Here is a 20,520-nt window from a genome sequence, read left to right on the forward strand (position 1 = left end):
TCAGTCAACCCAGCTTTAGTTTATGATTACCCTTCAAATTATCAGGATTTTTACTTTGATATATGCCATAGAAATTTGGAAATATATATGCAACACAGTTGCAATGCAGGATCCTATGAGTCATATGAATTTGTATGCTATGCAATCTTTCTTTGGAAAATGTGGATCAGAAGCAAGAATGAACACAGTTCAATGTATTTTCATGTACTTCTCTTTGCTCTTCTTTCTTATTACAAACGATATTTGCATTTTAAAATGTTACCTTACCTACATATATCTTACTGTCTATTGTTATGTATTTATTTAATATGAGTACTACAATGCTAAAAGTTTCAGATGGGAAAAGAATTGCTAAGAGCTATTTTTTCCACAGATGTATCTTATGTATTTTTATAAGTTTCAATCCAGGCATCATTAAAATTATTCAAATTCAGATTTTGTGAGAATTTGTCCTGCATGTTTATTGAATACTCATTTAGCTATAGAAGAATGAAAGCCATACAAAATACATTTCATAAGATAATAATTTAATAGAAGAAATAAGAAACTGCAATCCATTTATTTGTGTTGTGAGTGATTCACTTAACCCACTACAAAAATGTAAAAAACATGTTTGTGTCTAAATTCTTATGTCAGAAATTATTTTTTACACGCAGAGTCATTAACAGGAAGATATAAGTAATACTTCCTGGAATGGTTATCACCTTTGGAATACTAAATGTAAAATACTTAATAACGAAGAAATAGCACATAGCAGTACAATGAAGACAAGTCTTATCTTCTGTTAATTGGGAACTAAATGTGTTCAAGGCCAGGTTGGACAGTGCCCTGGGCAATCTAGTACCTGATCTAACAGTTGGTTACCCTGCCTGTGGCAGGGTGTTCAATTTTGTGATCTTTAATGTCCCTTTCAACAAAAACCATTCTATTATTCTATGAACTTGTAGGCTTTTTGTGTGAATACTAAGATAAATTACATTTCATACAGTTCATTTCTATTTACATTATGTCAAAACAATGTATACTTGTATTACTATACAATAAACTTAATGTCTTAACATCTGGAAAGCTGGTAAGTTCAAGAATCATTATGAAAGTACCTCAGAATTCCCATCCTACTGCTTGATTTTTGTGTTTGTATGTCATCCAAGGATAGAGTGGTTATTCTGTAGATATTTCCTGGCTTATAATGTTGCATGGAGCAAAGGAGCCATCCTGTGCCTGTGAACTCTTCCCCAATAATTCTGGGATCCACTGCCTGAACTTCAGACAGAAATTATCCAGCTCAGTGTCAGACCTGCTTTCCTTTCATTTCCTGCTCAGACATCAGAATTTCTTATGTCATCATTTAAATCTTTGCCAAATGATGGCTGACTCATGTTAGGCCACAGAGGAATAGATTGATTCTACTATATACAATATCATAAGTTGACAAGACAACAGGAGAAAATAAGAGGATGTTTTTTTCTTTTTTTTAACATGGAAAATTAAATAATCAAGTTTAATTAAAGCAAGAAAAAACAACAGTAACATGTTTGTACAAGTCACAAAGTTAATTTCTTTTCTCTCTTTCATATCCTCAGATTTTGTTCTTTGTGTTCAAATCAGACAATTTTGTGTCTTGATATCATATACCTGCATTTTTCAACTTGCTTTTGTTCAGAGTTCCTTCCTGTGTCTTTCCAGTGACATTTGCACTGTCTCTTTGTTTGCAAAAGTAAAAAATACTTACATTCCTTTGTAGGATTTTTTTTTTCTGGATTCTCTGTCATTAACTCTTCATGATTTTCAATATCTACCTGATGGTATTTATCTATCTGTGGAATTCATATTTTCTTAATGCCGCAGAATCGATAGGTTCAACTGAGTCTTTTATATGTATATCCTTGACAGTTCCCATTAAAGAAAGATTGCAGCTGATTTGTGAAACATGCCTGAAGAGGTCTGAGGACTGCTCTGAAAGTAATGCCTCCTATTCTATTGTGTTGGCCCAAAAAATTGGAGGCAGATATTGGTCTTATTGATGTAGAGGTCAATCCTTCCCATTGATATTTTGTTACGTTTTGTTGCCATGTAGCAGATGGCAGAAGTGGGGTAGTCTGACAAAATGGCATCTGAGATGGAAGTGCAAAGTGTTGGAAATGAATTCTTTCAATAGAAAAAATGGCACTCACTGACACTGATCAACTTGCTGAATGTTTTTGGAAACCAAACGGTATGTAGCACAATGACGTGACTGAATATATATTTCAGCAGTAGTGATGGTGACATGAAAGACAAGCCATGTTTCAGATGGCCATGCACAATTGCAACACCATGAAATGAAGAGCTTTTCCATCGTTTGTTCATGCAAACTGGCAGATTATAACCAGTGAACTGCATATGGAGCTGAATATCTGCTTCAGTGAATTGGAAACAGTGGTAGAATCCTGGAATACTACAAAGTTTACACTTGCTGGGTTCCACAAATGCCAACACAGGAATAAAATGAAGACCATTTGCAAGTTTTTAAGTTCCTTTTGAAACAATTTCAGGCTGAAGGTGATAGTTGTCTGGATCACATCATCACTGATGACAAGATGTATTGTCACCTTTGTAAGCCATTGTAAAAATGGCAGTCCATGGTGTGGCAACCTGTGAATTCCTTGTCGAAGAATACATGGCCCTCAGCAGATAAAGTGATGTGTATTCTCTTTTGGGATAGGAAAGGAGTGATCCTTCTGGATGTTCTGAAGCCTGAGGAAACTATCAGATCTGATCACATCATACTTCTGACTAAGCTGAAGATTCAAACTTCCAAAGTTAAGCCAGAGAAGAAGACAATACCCTCACTAATATTATTTATCTTTGGATAGCCCTGAAGTGGTCAGGCACTTGGACTAAATAATCTTTGATGACCACTTCCAATTCAACTCACCTATAGCTATTCTATTCTGTTTTGTTTAAATACATTCCTTTTACAACAGAAATTATCAAGTTTGAAATAGTTGATATAAATGATAAAACAGGGTTAAATCTTCATTACTTTTTTTTTTTTTTTAAATTAATAGTAGTACTAGATTTTTTCTACATCTTTGTATTCAGTTGGGTTCAGGATATTAATAGACTTCTGCTTTATAGTACTAGAAATAGAATACAAAGCAGGTATAAAAAGTTTATGGGATAACTTTTTAAAATGGGAGCTGTGTTGTAATACATGAGCCATATGCTCATACTGGGATGGCAGCTCAAGATGGAATATTTATTTATGATCCTTAGAAACAACTTTATAGTTTTTGGTTGTTGTTGTCATTTTTTGTTTGTTTGTTTGTTTGTGTTTGTTTGTTTGTTTGTTCGAAATATGAGAAATGTAGTTCTTCATTACTTGTCCTAATAAAAATTTATCAGTATGCTTAAACATGCTTAGCATTGCTCTCCTGAGAATATTTGAGGAGCCTATGAGGTCACCCATAATGTGTTAGATGTCTATAGAAAATATAGATGAACCAGTTTCAAGACTATTAGATCAAATGTCTTCTTTGGTTTTGAAATTTTCCTGGATTTGAATATTTTTTTCACACATTGCCATTTAAACTAATTCCATTTATTTTATTTTATTTTATTTTATTTTATTTTATTTTATTTTATTTTATTTTATTTTATTTTATTTTATTTTATTTTATTTTATTTTATTTTTTAAATTAATATTTGTTTATACAAGGGAAAATATTGTAACTTTTCAGTAGGATGCTTGTAGTGCAAAGCTATAAAGTGATACTTGCTCATTTCGGGTGGCTTAAGATAGTTGGCCTGCCTCCTTATGACTCATAATGTTCATAAAGTCACAGCAATCTGGTGGATGGCTGCTTATAAAAAGCAGCTGTTTACATTCTTGTTACTATTCATTGCGAGTGTCCATGCAGAATGCTAATAAGAAGACAGAATCAGAATGAAACTCTTTTTTTTTTTTTTTTTTTTTTTTTTTTTTTTTTTTTTCTTTAACAGAGGAAATGTAAATAGTAAAATTTATTCTGTGAAACTGGGGGAATTTATATGATGCTTAAAATGAAATTGTCAAGCCATCTGCACTGTTGAATGTTATGGTAAACCAAATGGAGCAATAGAAATGCTACTGTAAAACTCATTGTACCAGTGCCACAACCATAACTTTCAACTGCGCTTACCTGGCAATTTCATATTGAAAAATAGACTTACTATATTGCCAGATCATGGAGCAGAGTGGTAACAGAGAGAAGAATTTGGAAAAAGGTAAGCAAGAGTTGTAGTTTGAGGATATTAGAAATAAGATACTTGATTCTGGTTTGAAAGACCAGAGTTAAAAGCAAGGGTGACTGGAGAAAAGCCTTCCAGAATGAGATATTCAAATGCTACCTGGTTTCAGACAAATAGAAGACATAAAAGCTTTGAGAATTTGACTCATCATAGCACCTGTAGTGATTGTGCACTGTATCCTTGCGTACACACATATCATAATTGCATATACCAAGAATAAGAGACTTGATGCTGATAACCCTGGAGCACAACCATTAGCATTTGGATTCTAAAAATGAATTAATGCAGTTTCTAAAATATGTGCAATTATTTGTAGTTGGCAGTAGGTAGTTAAATAGTCTTTAGACTACTTGGTGTTAAATATTTGATATTTTAAGAGATGTATTGCAATGAGGATAGCCTTTGTTTCTGTTATTTTTTTGAGAATGTCAAAGATAGATGCTGAGAAACTTCAAATAACTGCAGTCACAGTTCATGTTTCTCAATTGTTTATCTAAAGTTATGATATTTAAACAAAGCACCATTTAAAAGTAAGACATTTTGACTATTTCATCCCTTTCCTCATTCTCAGCTTGTGACTTTATAATTCTGCTTGTTGTTAAATTGGATCTTACACTAGGGAATAAGTGCAGTGAGATGAAACATTCTAAAGGTTGGCAAGAAATCATGAAACATGTGGTGCTGTATTAAGCTCTGTGAGAATTACAAATGTACCAACCAGACCTTAAAAACAAACAAACAAACAACAACAACAAACACAAAATGAAACAACAAAAAAAAACCTTTGTCGAATAAATACAGTGCTAATTCCTGCCTGGGATATAGTGTAGGACACTAACCAGGCATCAGCTATCTATAAGAAGGGTGAAACTGTGATTATCTTAGTTTTGTCATATATTCTGTATTTCCATTATAATCCGTTATAATTATAATTCCATTATAAATGAAGTCCACTGACTATTCACTTGTGGAACTGGCATGTGACCTAACTGCAAGCATGCTAATTTAAACATTTATTTTTAGTACACTTTAAAATATATAAATATAATTTAGAAATAAAAAGGAGCTGATTTTCATTATAGTCAAGCATCATTTGGAGTTATTTTCATCTCATTATAATATGTGCTTCATCATTTGAATGCTTCTCATTCTTACTGTGACTTTTCTGAAACTTTTAGCTGATCAACAGCCACACACTTTCCCCCAGCAGAGGGACAGAAGCTAAGAAGAGAAAAAAACAAAGAAAAATAAAAACAAAAAACAAAAAACCTACCCTCCACACAAACAACAACAAAAAAGTAAAAACTGACAGCCAGATGGAACATTTGGATTTCTTATACACAGACCTTCCCATTAATAATCAACACAGTTGTAGCAGACTAAACATATCTTCCTGTGTAAATGTTAAATACAATTTCCTATAGTTAGAATCAATAGAAGCCTTGCCCACTGATGTTAATGCTCTCAGTGCCCTACTGTCTCAGTTTTTATACAGTATTTTATACAGTATTTTTAATAGTTAAATTTATCTTTTTTCTATTTATCAAAAAAGAATTTGTTTCCTAATAAGAAATTGTGAAAGGTTTAATTTCTCATTTGAGTCTCACATCTATACTTGGTTTGCTTTACCCTACTTCGTTATATCTGAATATGTAACAAATACCTTACTCAGTAGTGCTGCCACTTAAAATGGTGTGTATTCAACCGATGTTTGTTTTGCTATGATCTGATCTTGTTAACAGCTGAGTTTGACTTGTTGGGTATGGCTGATAATGATCAGTTCCTAACAATTGGCTTTACTCGTGAAACATGGGGAAAGGTAATAGCATTACATACATCACAGCATATGCCTCCCAATGCTGTGCAACAGCTGTCATTTTGAATAATCTTCTGAAACAGAAATGAGCTGGCTCAGTATCATTCACTGGATGCCATCTGTTGTTCATGATGTAAGTACCAACTAGTAAGATCCAAAACAAGACTTCTCTGATTGTTGCATTTGCAAATGCCATTAGTATGTGAATCCTTCTGTGTCCAGTTATATGAATTGAGAGAAAGTTAAACCACGTGGGAGCAGGGACAGTGAAAGACTGAAGATCACCATTATCATCATCACCTTTAAGTAAATTTTTTATGGAATCTCAGTTAAGATAAATGTCACACTAGCACAGGCTTTAATTCCAGTTCAAAATGGATCTTAGCTTTCTATGTCTGTTCTTAGATCTCTGTGTCACTTTCATTTTCAGTACTTCAAATGGCTCTGTACACATTTATTCTTTGAACCCTTCCTTTCCTCAGCTGGCAAGGGGGAGAAGATGAATCTGTTAATCAAACTGTAGTGTGCACTTGGAAGTGGGTGAAAAGCAGCTGTAAACAAGTTGATAAAAAATTGACTCTGGAAACCCAGCATGGGAGGGCCTGAAACTATATCCTCTCTCCTAATTAAAACTGTGATAAAATGAAAGTGTGCTTTAAATCACAACAGTATGAACAGGGAGATTAAAAATAATAATAATGATAAGATTACTTTAAACTCATATTTAATACCACTGAGGGATAGATAAAATATTAAACTAACTGCAGTATAGCTTTCTGGATTTTTCCTCTTGGTGTCTGTCATGTGTCTAATCCTTGGGTTGATATTATATTTCCTTCTAAAATATTTATTCAGCACAGTGCCTTAAGATATTAAGTTTGTAACAGTCTGACTAGCCGTATAGGTAAATATGACTACACTTAACTACATTGATTTGATCTCTTAGGATCTCTTTCTAAAGGTATCTGAGGAAAATATATTTTGTCATAGAACAAGAGAATAGCAAAATAGTTTGGCTTTGAATGGATCACATAGGTTTGAAAAGATCACATACTTCCAACCCCCTTGCCATAGGGAGGGACATCTTAGTCTAGATCCTGCTGCTTAAAGACCCATCCAGCCTGAATACGAGGATATAATCTTTTATTTCAGCGCCACATATCTATGTTTGAAAGAAAAGTCTTTACTAAAAGACACAGTTGAGAAGTGGATTTTGAAAAAGAATTAGAAGGAAGCAAAAATGTAAAAGTGAAAAGATGGCTACAGAAATAGATCATGAGGCACAGTATGTTGAAAAGTTTCTAGGAAAGAATCTGGAAGAAAACAGAATTATTAGAGATATCATTAGGTTAAAGGATTATAATATGAGACCGTGAATTGAGTGGTATGAGTCATGGATATATACAGTGAGAAAGACGAGTCGAGCTTGGCTAGAAAACTACAACAAAATGGAAATGTGGACTGGTGAGTCAAGCTATCTAGTCAGAAGAGGGCACAGGAACCATATTCTCCAAATATAGGTACTCTGGAGCCTATACTGGAAAATGTTGGTGCCAATTCTGCTTTTATAGGCATAAACTCCCAAATATGAACATGCATGTCCATATAAAAACATATATAAAACTAGTAATGGCAAGAGTAGGGATACAACTGCTGAGCATTTGAGACAACTATTCATTCATTTTGAAAGCACGTGATTTTTACCTGTAGGACATCAGAATCTCAGTCTGCAGTGTTTAGGCCATACTAATGTTATTAATGTGAATACATTACATGAAAAAATTCTGCTACATATACAGTTATTTTAAAGATAGCCTGTATAACATGCATACATATTACAACTTTTTAAAGAGAGAGAAAATATGGAGTAATAATAGAATATGGTCTGTATAAAAATAAGGAATTTGTATTTCTTATTTATTTGTATGATTTCTTACCTCATTTTGTCTTAAAAGTAACTCTTTCCTCATGAAACATGCTTTAGAATGTGCACATTTCAGTTCTGTGAAGTCTGAGGACTAACACTCATATATGTATGTGTATATATATGCTTTCGTACAGGTAACAAATTCTGGGTTTTCAAGGACACAACTCTCCAGCCTGGGTATCCTCATGATTTGATAACACTTGGAAGCGGAATTCCTTCCCATGGTATTGATTCTGCAATTTGGTGGGAAGATGTTGGGAAAACCTACTTCTTCAAAGGAGACAGGTTGGTATAGGAATTCTTCAAGTTTCCTGTTTGGTATATATCAACTAAGCATTACTCTTTTGCACTATTTCTCAAGAAGAGTCATGTCACTTAAATAGCTCACTGTTTTTTGTGGATGCAGTTAGTACCTCTTGCATTGAGGGCCATGCTTTTTTTCAAATTTCTAATATCCTATATTAATGTTAGCATGTTGGAATGAGGTGTCTGTTTCTAGTAGAAAATTATCATTTAGAAATCAAGAAGCAAGTCAGAGTTGTGGCAAATTTAAACCTAAATACTCCAGGTAATATAATTATCTTTCACTCAAAGTGCAAGACAAAATCTTGGTAAAATCCGAGTCCGAAAACACACTTTCAGTAGTCACTTTTTGTCTATGTCTTCATTTCCTTATCTTGAAAAATGAGGGAAAGAATATTTTTCTGCTTTATAGAAATGTTAAGAGAACTCAATAGTTTTTGAATTCCTAAATGTTGTTTGGATGATGGATTTTACCCATATTTAGGGTGCTACAATCTTTGTTGATTATTGTATAAAGAATACTCAGAAATAAAAACTGCATTAATTTCATTGTTTATATTAGTGTTTTTAATAGTGCAGTTGCCACTGTTATGTATGTATATTGTGTAATGCTTAGGATTCTGAGACACTGATAGTATTACTGAATCTCTTAATAGATTAATTTAATATACATCATGGGATATGTTTAGCATGCTACAGTTAACAATCTTTTACCAGAACTATAATGTTGCAGTACAGAATGTCACAACCAGTTGTACTGTTAAAGCTATTTAAAAAAAATAAATAGTAATAAAAAGCGTCCTCCACCAGTCAATGTAAAGAAAGAAGATAATAAAGTAAAACGTTCTGTGTGGTGTTTGAAAAATAAGTATCATTTGTAATGTAATGAAAATGAATGCAAGTTCATTTTCAGATAACAATTTTCCAACTTCATGCTCTTAGTAAAGTATCTGCATTAGGAATCTTATGCGACTTCTGTTTCCTTCACTCATCAATGTCATTTTGTACTTTCATACACAAACACTTTCTTAAAATACTGCTCACAGTAACAGAAAACTTAGTGAACTTTCAGGGAAAATAAATAAATAAATAAATAAATAAATAAATAAATAAAACATCTGTCTTCTTAGATCTATCAAGCACAATAAAACTCAACAGGGTAATAACACATGACTATATGTAAGAAGGTTGAAGATCAGGAAACTTCAAAGACAGTTATCTGTTACAGGATATTGATGACCAGTTCCTCTAAGGTTTCCTCATGTTCCATTAAGCTTTTCATTTATTATTATTATTATTATTATTATTATTATTATTATTATTATTATTATTAATATTATTATTAATAATAATAATAATAATAAGGTGTTTAATTCTGCTGGTTTTAGTAGTATGTATACGTCTACAACTAGGCTGGTCTGATCCTAAAAAAAAAAGTAAAGTGTAAATGTAGCTGAGTAGTGGCAGGAGATAGGAATGAAAGGGAATCAAAACATTATGCCATAATCAAAATAACCATGTTTCTTACATAACTCAGAGACGTGTACATTTGTTTTGACAGTAAACTTTGCTAAAAGAGCTCCAGAGAAGAACCTAGACAAAGGTTAGAGAAAGAAACTGTTAGGCCAATGAAATATGAAGCACTGAATATTTTCTACAAAATATAAAAATAAAGAAGATATAGATGTTCAAATAGAAAAAGATATCATTATACTCATATGGCTAAGCTAACTCAAATATCGATCACTATTATGATTTGTAATGATCCATTTAAACACTTTAGATAATTCTAAGGACAAAAAAACTACAGAAAAAGGACAAAAAAAAAAAAAAACCAAAAAAAACTACAGAAAAACATTTTACGCTCTCTTATTCCTGTCTTTAGAATTGAGTAGTGAAGAACAAGATGATAACAACCTTGCTGCACTTCTTGACACATGGCTTTGTTTATGCCTGTTTTTTGCACTATTAACTTAATATTTTTTTTCATTTATATAGCTTAGTCATCTTGTAGTTCAAAGTACTGGAAAGTAAACAGGAAACTAAATACAAGAAAAAACATGTTTTAACAAATATTTTCTAAATTTTACTTTTTTTCCAAAGCCACACAGTTCATTTTCATTTATTTTCCCTCTTTTTTTTTGTTTTGTTTGCTGCTTATACATTGCCTCTTTCTCCACATACATCCAAAAAGGTGATCCATTCAAATTGCAGAGCATAGCTTTGTTGGTTGGCTATTGGTGCACATGCAATTATATTAATAGATATATGTATATATTAGAAAGAAAAAAAATGAAGTACAAATAGTTCTTTATATAACTTAACAGACGTACCAGTCTTTAATTTCACTGGAAACTTAAAGCTGAAGCATTGCCCTACAGGGAGATACTCAGAGGAGTTCTGTCAATTTTTTTTTTTTTTCAGAAAGGAAATCAAGAGAATAATTGTCTAAGTATTTTCACGGGGACAAAATATCACCTAGTTAAGTACTCAGTAATATATCAGAAAATACCATAACAACTATTTCTAAAAGCTGAAGTGAAATGATTCAAATTAGGAAAAGATTAAAGATTTTAGTGATGATCAAATGGTCAGTGCTGGAATTATATTCTCTGTTTGTTTTTTTTTTTTGGATGACTTGAAACACAGTGTAGCTGCCTTTCTAGATGATTTTTCACTTGAGTAAAGCTGAATTTGGAAATTTAAATCTCCAATAAAACTTAGGATGCTGTAGGTTAATGAAGCCAATCAAAATATATCAAAATACACAGAGATGCGTGGTATTTCTTAGAACCAAGAAAGTAGATGTGAACAGCAATTCAGCCATCTGCATATGGACAAAGAAAGTATCAACATTATCTGTAAGCAAAATAACAACTGTAAATACTTCTCCCAAGTTCAGATTACCTATAATTTGCATGTTTTTAAACTGGGGAAAGGCTGGCAGACAAAGATGCAGAAAAACACATCTCATTGTTTTGTGGGTTTTTTTAAATATATATATCTATTTAATGATTATATGATAATAAAATATGAATGTAGGGATAGGGAGTCAGGTTTGGCATGCTAGCAGTTTTGTGATTAAAATGTTAGTTCAAATATTCTGGACATTTTTCATATATATTGCATCTCTGTTTCACTGTGCGGAAGTCAAAATTGATGTGATTATTAAGTGAAACACACATTAATGCAGATGTCGAAATGCAAAAACATTTTTCTTCGGCTAACATGAAACAATTACCTTGTTGGCAAATAATTTTAATTTCTCTGCTGTCTGGTAGTACAAGGAAAAGAACTCAAACATTCCCATTTATGACTACTGGATATAGGGTGTTAGAAGTGAAAAACTATGCATTGAGTAAACTATGATAATTGCCTGCTATGTTATAAATACTTTTTTCCCCCCATTCTTTAAATAAATAAATAAAAATTACAGGTACTGGAGGTACAGTGAAGAAATGAGATCCATGGACCCTGGCTATCCCAAACCAATCACAATTTGGAAAGGTATCCCAGAATCGCCTCAGGGAGCCTTTGTCCACAAAGAAAATGGTATGCAAACACATTTTTGTTTTAATAATTTGCTAACAGCTTTTAAGTAAGATACTGCAGTAAAAGAGCAATTTATTATTTATATTAAGCATTGGAGGTATTTTTGAATTATGAACTGAGGAAATATATCCTGCTACAGAACTTGCTCTTGTGAAATGCTATGTTTGCGTGTGCCATTTAACACCATGAAAGGGAAGCATCTTTCCAAATGAGTGTAGTAAACATTAATTTCTGCTCTTGTTTATTTGTTTTTGTCTGTCCTAATTCACTTAATTATTTGTTCTACCTGGAATTAAATTGTCTCTTAGAATGAGTTTTCTAATCACAGAACATCTCTGTTTTCATTGTCAAGGTGTTGGCTGAGGTTTCATTCTAAACAACCAGAACAGGGAAGAAAAATCTTTATCTGAACAGAAATATCCTTATGAATCTATTTAAATAAAATATGTTTTAAACACACAATACAGAAAAACAAATCATGGAAATGTTAGTATTAAATATTATTACCTAGATCAAGATTGATCATTACATACAGTAATCTAGAATCTCAGTTGTCCGTGCCTCCAAATGAATGAGAGAAGCCAGAATCTCTTCCATCTTACGAGAATTCTGGGTTACCCAGGGGTTGATTGCAGGCTGCCAAGTGAGCCCTCTGTTGCACAGAATGTAGATCCCTTTTTCAGAAATGAAAATAGGCATTTGTCGTCACGTATCATTGTTGGAAAAAGTTGTATGACATTTATGATTTATTTATTAGTAAGTTTTGAGATTCTTGTGCTTGACTCTCAACACACGTATATTTTCATTTCATTTTAATTTCAATTTAATAAGTTAATAAAAAATATTTCCTTGCTTGGACCAATTCAGTCTACTATTTCAATCTCTAACTTGATTGAATAATGTGCTATGGATTTATTTGTTTTTTCCCAGGAGTGTCTAATTGCTTCCTTATTTTGTCCCTGTTTTAGAAGTAGAAATCATCTTCAGATTCCAGTAGTTTGGCTAGACTACAGTTTTTTATGTGGTGGTTTTATTTGTCTTATTCTGATTTTACTGGAAAGTAGGTCAGCCTTAATATTCTGCATGTATATATGGAAATGAGTACAAACATGTATGCACACTCAAATACAATGCATATAACCTCTGCTCTCTTCCCTCAATTACTTTTCAAGCATATTTCTAAAGCTCTATATTTAAAAGGAATTTATGTATTTGTATGTATGCATATATTTTTTCTAGTTTTGATTGGATTCCTCATAATAAGTTTTTTGTATTGAGCTCAAGTACATGTCTCTTTGTGAATGAAAATTATGGAGTCATAGAATCATAGAATATACTGAGTTGGAAGGGACCCATAATGATCACTGAGTCCAACCTCTGACTGTGCACAGGATGGCCAGAAAATCAGAACATATGTCTGAGTGGTGTCCAGATGCTGATTCAGCTCCAACAAGCTTGGTACCATGACCACCACCCTCGGGAGGCTGTTCAAGTGCCTGACCACCTTTTTGGTGAAGAACCTTTTCCTGAAATCCAGCCCAAACCTCTCCTGTCACGTCTTTACGCCACTTCCTCAGGTTCTGTCACTGGTCACCAGAGAGTGGTGATCAGTACCTGCCCCTCCGCTTCACTTCATGAGGAATCTGTAGGCCACAATGAGGTCTCCCTTCAGCCTCCTCTTCCCTGGGCTGAACAAACCAAGTAATTTCAGCTGCTCCTCAAACACCTCTAAACTGTCCACCATCTTTATAGTTCTTCTTTGGGCATTCTCTAATAGTTTTATGTTTTCTGTACAAAATTGTACAAAGTACTGAAGGTGAGGCCACACCAGTGCAGTGTAGGGTGGGACAGTCTCTCCCCTTCAGGTTTACACCTGAATGATCAAATATCATCTCTGTGTAGAAATTTTAAATCTGCATACGCCATTTTCTCTTGTCAAAGCTGTTCTTCTTCTGAAGTAAAGCTGTGAGCTACGTGGAACTGAAGGGAGGCAGTTCTTATGTCTGTCTAGAAACTTATTTCAGAATATTTCTCATCCAGAACTGCTTGGGATGCTTCAAAGTGAATAGACCTGGCCATGACTAGTTGAGCTCCATCTGAGTTTTCAATAAATAAACAAACTAGTTGGACTCTATCGAAGATCATATTCTCTGGAGTTCTGTTCTTGTTTGTGGAAATGGGAAATGAAAGGCTCATTTATTCAATAAAAAACTATAGGATAACAGATTTTCTAGAAATGAGAAAAAATGAAACTTGGAAAGATTTGAAAGGCCTGTGAGTTAGATATTTTCCTCATGTATTTTATCTTCTTAGTGATAAAATAATGTGACGATAGCAGTTTCAGTCACTGAGTATAGATCACATGATTTGACTATGAATAACTTCAAATTTCTTCCTCAGGCTTCACATATTTCTACAAAGGAAAAGAGTACTGGAAATTCAACAATCAGATGCTCAGAGTGGAACCTGGCTATCCCAGATCCATCCTCAAGGATTTTATGGGTTGTGATGGACCAACAGATCGAGACAAAGATCGACACAGCCCTCAAGATGACGTTGATATTGTTATCAAACTGGACAACACAGCCAACACTGTGAAAGCCATAGCTATTGTCATTCCCTGCATCCTGGCCTTGTGCCTCCTTGTCTTGGTTTACACTGTGTTCCAGTTCAAAAGGAAAGGAACACCCCGCCACATACTGTACTGCAAACGCTCTATGCAAGAGTGGGTGTGATGTAGGGTTTTGGTTTGTTTTTTTTTCTTTCCCTCCCAGGAGTTTGTGGTAACTTGAGATTCAACACAAGAGCTGTTCTGCAGTTTCCTAGCTAGGAGCGGGCATCTGTCAGTCTGAAACAAAGCTGATCTTTAAAACCCAGGAGGTTGCCTGTCCCGCGCATGAGTGGTGATTCACTCAGCTGGGAAGCTTCCATGATACACGGTATCTGCTGTTTCTTCAGTCCTTTGTCTTTCTTTGTCATTCAATTTAGGCCTTTCCTCCGCACACTAATTCCCCGATAAACTATCAGGATTAATTAAGGAAGAGGAAAAAACAAAATCTTCAATGTTTCTACATTTTTACCTTAAGGCCTGTTCCCCTACGAAAAATTTTCTGCTGAAAGTCAATTTTTTTTTCTTTCTTTTTTTCTTTTATTTTCTTTTCTTTTTCTTTTCTTTTTCTTTTTTTTTTTTTTTTTTTTTAAGAAAAAAACACAACAACTCACAGTGGAACTTTCAGGAAAGTGAGAAGACCCAAAACAGCTTTGTCTCCAAAGAGGATTTCTTTCTGTCTACAATGGATAAAGTCCTATACTCCTACTCCCAGTTATGTCAGGTGGGAGACCCGGATAACATGCAGGACTTCAGACTGTTCGGACAGCCATTTTCCAACAAACAAGGGGCCAAAATATCTGCAATATAGTAACAGCCTTAATAATACATTCATTTTGTGTTTTATACAGCTGCTCTGGGCTATGTCCTCAATGTTTTAAACTCATTTATATTCATCTCTATATTCAAGTGGAATCTTTTTATTGGTTTCTTTGATTCTTGGGTTGGTTTTTCTGCATAATCTTTCCCAAGCTGTACCAAGCCAACTGCCCCAGGCCTTTCACAGGTCTGTCAGGAGTACTCATTCCAATGCATGGTAAAAAGCAGTGTGTCTCTGAAATGGATTTCAAACTAAAGTAACAGTGATGCTATAGAGAAACTTGACACTGGTATTACTTTGGTATAACCCTTTGAGAACTATTGCATCAGTTTTCAGAGTCTGTTGGATGTTAATCTTGATTGTCATTAAATTACAGGATTGTGTTTGGGAAATAGAGGTTTTAAAAGAAAAACAGTTTGTTGTTTTTTTTTAAAACAGATTTCCTGTGACTGCAAGTGAGTGTTTTTAATAACTTGCATTATTGATAGAAAAGCATTTGTAACATAAAGAGAAAGCTATATTTATCAGCTACTTTCTGCTTAAATGAACCAAACTTGTTTTAATATCTTCTACCACTTACCAAGTATTTTTCTGAACTGCCTACAGTTTTATAGCTTAGCCTTTTATCTTAAGCATCTTGAATTTCTCTTTTAAACTATGCTGCATGCATGATAATTCAGTTTACCTCTCCAGTGGTAGAGTTACAGTTTCAAAGGAAAACTAAAATGATGACTCTGATATTGCATGAGTACCTTCTGGTGTTCCCCTGCATGTTCACTATAGTTCTCAAAGGGTTAGTCAAATCTCTGGCCTTTATCCAAACATGATATCACTAGCAGAGCCAAGGGACCACCAAAGCATTTTGTCATTTTGTGTAATTTGTGCTAACAGCAGTATTGTCATTTTCATGTGACCTGCAGAGCAGGTTTGTATCAATATTTTTTTCCTAGAGAAAAGTCAGCAACTGACAGACCTCTTTATTGATTTTTAGGAGCTGCTTCTTGCAGTGATAGGCTTTACAGTCACTGGGCTGTGAACTTATTAAAGATGGTCAGAATGATGCACCCTAAAAGTCAGACACCTGGTTTCTTATGAAAGCCAGAATTTGAGGGGAGTAGCTTTTGCAACAATGAACAGCTTGCCTTGAACTTGATTATTGACCTGTTGACTGTCATTACCAAGTTAAACATTGTCTTCTGTGAACAGCTTCACTGTCTGAATTTCCTTAAAGTGTACTGTCCTATGTCTTTGCTCTTTGACCTTTAACTGGCAAACTGGCACAAATGGAATGGAATCTGGTGTTGTTAATGAACTAAGATGGTTTAATTTCTTAAAAGGCTTGATGTACGTTATCCAAAATTAGAGAAAAAATGTTGAAATGTTTTCTTAGGAAGTAAAAGACAGAAACTAAAGTATTTATAATAGATCAGTAGAAGAGTATTTTGCTATGTATACATGCACACTCTAAAAATGAAATACAGCATAAGTGATTTTTTTATTTAACTTGAATACAATTTTCCATATAAAATTATCATTTCTACAAATAGCTAGTTGCTAATGAAAAGGTTATAGGAAAGTATTAAAATACTTGAAATAGCCAATATTGGCTTTTACATAAAATGAGACTTTTGTACTACATTCAGCCAATTTCTTACTGGTTTCTTAATTCACATAACTGGATCATTTTTTAGAGAGTGTAGGTATATGTGCATATATATTATGGTTATTATTATTTTGGTAATGGATAGCTTGACTGCCTTGAATTTATATTTATATTGAGCATAGCATGAAAAATAGTATGCCTTTTTGTTCAATTACATGATTTTATATTGATTTGAGAACTTATTTTATGAACATGTGGCATGCTATGAAGCATTGCAAATTGTTATTTCTTAGAGCATAAACAGATATACATATGTAACAGCTAACAAAAATGAAGATTAGCAAAAAAAAAAAAAGATATAGTTTTACAGCAAATATGCAATGCAGATGGCATTTTGGAGATGTTTTGTAGAGAAACTGCATACTGTAGGTTAGAATTGCACCAGTATCAACCCATAGCATTATTTAGTAAGTCCAATTCAGTTGGTGAAAATATATATTAATTCACAGTTAAATAACATAGAATATTTACTGCACATCAGCTCATTTGGTGAATTTGGTATTCTATACCTGTTTGTTCATTTTATATGAATGCGTGTGTGTGCGTGCATTTGTGTATTTATAAATGCATGCATACACTCACATACATGCATATTTTAACCCATTTTTTATTGTCAGCAAATTACTATACTTATTTTCTGTTACAGACAGAACAAATTGATTCCTTACATGTTACAGTTTAGTCCCTTGGATAGTTGGTGGAAAAATACAAACACTACTACTCACTCCTCATTCGGTTTTCCTTTACAACAGGGGAACTGATTTTATATTACCTTTAAGTAGAACAGCATTTCATCTGTTTTTCTTTTTGTTCACCTGAAACTTTCACTTAAACTTTGAAATACCTTTCATGGCAACTTTAAGTTTTTGTGCAACTATTTCCCTGAGAATAATGAAGTACTGAGCATGTTGACTGTTGTTTTTTGATAAGGTAACCAAAAATGTTTGCATTTGGGGAACTTAATTTTAATTGTGCAGGAAGGTAAGTGTGATAAATCTAGTGCTTGGTATATGGTACATCATAGATACATGAATATATAAATTGATTGGTTTGTTTTGCTCTAAAATGCATAAATATTATGTACGGAGAAAGGGAAAAGTAATAATATATTGGTATGTTCATGTCATACAGAGCAAGATTGTGGCAACAATTCTCTTGTATACTCCTATTTTTAGTCATAAAGGTTTGCTGTAAGTAAAATATGTAGGAGCAATTATGTTCAGTGTAATTTCTGAAATACTTTCTGGCTGACTTTATATTATAGAAGTTCAGAGTAAATTAGTGTTTTTGCCTGATTTAGTTTTGAACTCAAACAAGTACAAGTTTTAAGACAATGCTATATTTTAAACAGGTGTTTTTCTACCAGGGCCTATAATTATGTGCACTAACAAAGTGAAAATACATTGAGTTCTGCAATCTGGGTTCCTGCTCATGTGCCATTACTTTTTTTTCATGAAGTTTTTAATAAAATTTTCCATATTACTACTGTAACAATCTGTACTGTGGAACAATTCAAAACTGAACATGCATTGTGTTAGTCCATTACAGTCTATTGAGCTGGCTATACAGGGTTGTGTATCTTCAGAGTACTATGATATATGTGATGAAGGAGGCCAGAGCAGATTATAGCAGTGTTTCTTCTGGCCTTTTAATGTATAAAACTATGAAAAGGTTATTGACTGTGCACACAAACTGATTTTTACCAGAAAATACATTTTAAAAAATGAGTGTGTATTTACTGGATAGGCTGAGATGTAGAGAGGCTCAAATGGCTCCAGAGGAGCCATTTCAAGTCTCCTGAATAAATGTAATACAAATTTTAAATCTTTGTATGAACTTTTGGTCTTTTTCTGTTTTCAGATTGGGGCAAAGGGAGGGAACAATTGAAAAAAAGAAATAGAGAATGACTGACTTTATAAAAAAAAAGTAAGAGAAAGTAATATACTCAATCACAAAAGGTAGACATGTTTTCCTTCGGCAGTGTATTTCAGCTCTCAAGACTCCTTTGCTTGTAAGCGCTGTGGTTTAAAAATGGATTATAAGACTTTTTGTTTAATTGTCAGCTTTATTTGACAATCCTAATGTCAGTTAAATTTAGTTTGGGGCACTAAATTATATAGAATTGAATTCTATCTCATTTGTTTGAAAAAAGTGCATGGGGTGTATGGCAGTGGAAGCATTCATTTCCTGTTCTAGTTTTTTTCTTTGTTTTGCATTTGAGGCATTGCTAGTGCAACACTTAAAAATGACGTGGAGTAAATTGAATGGTGAATATTCCAGTCACTGCATTTTCAAGAAAGTAGAAATTCAAGCTATCACACCATTAGCAGCCTAAACTGGAGGTAGCACAAGGTGAGGAATAATTATGTGGTTGCAGAGGTTTGCTCTGTCCTGGCTCACCTACCTTATCAGAATGAGGCCAGGGTTTCATTACCAGTTGCAGGGGTGGATGAAGCCATGTGCTATAGGAGTAGGAGATTTGATGCAGCCATTACAGAACAACAGCTCCTTGTTGTTGTCAAGACTGTCTTTAGAAAGCTCTGTTTCCAGAAGTGTAAATAAATGACTGCAGCCTTATGAGCCACAAGAAAAATCATTATCATCAGTGTAAGGAACAAAAGTCACTGGCCAGTTCAGTGTTCAGCTATGTTATAAATAAATGATATTGTGTGTGTCAAGGAGCAGATAACCTGTTACTGAATACAGTGCTATAGCATAGATAAACCAGTGCTGTAACATTAAGTATACTTCCTTAGCTCACAGTCCACAGACTGCAGATAGTGTGGTTCAAGTAAGACAAGAGTGTTTAAACATATGTCAGTTACACAACCACGTGTAAATGAGCCATACAACACATAATCATAACATTAATGTTTCTGGTTTATACGTGTCAATCATTGAATTGTCTGCCAATGATCTCATGAAAAAATTAATGTGTGAGTCCAATCTATCTAATCCACTCTTTTGACTTGTCATCAGAGATGGTAGAAACTGGTAGAGAACGATACTGTCATCGGTGTGATGAATGTTGAAAATGTCTGATAGCAGACCATCACTTGGTATGGTCTGGCTCCATCTGACATTTGATCTAAAGTAGATTATACTGTCAGCCTACATTCTGTATGATATTTGGTATATGTATATAACTAGGAAGGCACAATGACAATCATGAGTTCATTTTTTGAAGGATCATCAGTATGTGACCACAGCAAGCATTTGTTCTCAAAATTACAAAGTATATAGACAGCACTGAGCATATAGCAGGTTTTGTTTCTCAGTATTCCCAAGCTTTAGCATATCATCTCCAAATTATATTCAGTTTGTAGTTGCAGCTGCTTGTTGTGTTGTTGAGATATGACATTCTGGAGGATGTAAGAGTATGGCAGCTCTGTGGATAGAGCTTAAGTACTACTCTGGTCTACTTGCAGTATAGACGAAATAAATTTTAAAGACAGATGAGTTACAAATGAAGAAATATTGATTCAAATGATCATGCTAAAGAGAATTTTCTGCACTTGGGTGTGCATGTAGTATGGTGCTTTTTGCTGTTACATAAAAC

At 33.7% G+C, this 20,520-nt stretch overlaps 1 protein-coding gene across 4 annotated transcripts in view; it reads left to right on the forward strand.

Annotated features, from left to right (window-relative positions):
- MMP16 (matrix metallopeptidase 16) overlaps positions 1-17,206 on the forward strand; it is a 158,849-nt gene extending 141,643 nt beyond the window's left edge. For 3 of the 4 annotated variants that reach the window (XM_085537238.1, XM_015855974.3, XM_085537240.1), the window contains 3 exons: positions 8,150-8,300; positions 11,755-11,870; positions 14,271-17,206. In XM_085537238.1, coding sequence (XP_085393364.1) covers positions 8,150-8,300; positions 11,755-11,870; positions 14,271-14,605 — 602 coding nt within the window. In that variant the 3' untranslated portion in view covers positions 14,606-17,206. Of the gene's footprint in view, positions 1-2,704; positions 3,398-8,149; positions 8,301-11,754; positions 11,871-14,270 lie in introns of those variants that run through there. The other variant, XM_085537239.1, reaches the window with a different exon arrangement.
- The last annotated feature ends 3,314 nt before the right edge of the window (positions 17,207-20,520 follow it).

The sequence above is a fragment of the Coturnix japonica genome, chromosome 2, assembly GCF_054131305.1.
Source record: "Coturnix japonica strain WE chromosome 2, WE-NBRP24, whole genome shotgun sequence".
Taxonomy (NCBI): domain Eukaryota; kingdom Metazoa; phylum Chordata; class Aves; order Galliformes; family Phasianidae; genus Coturnix; species Coturnix japonica.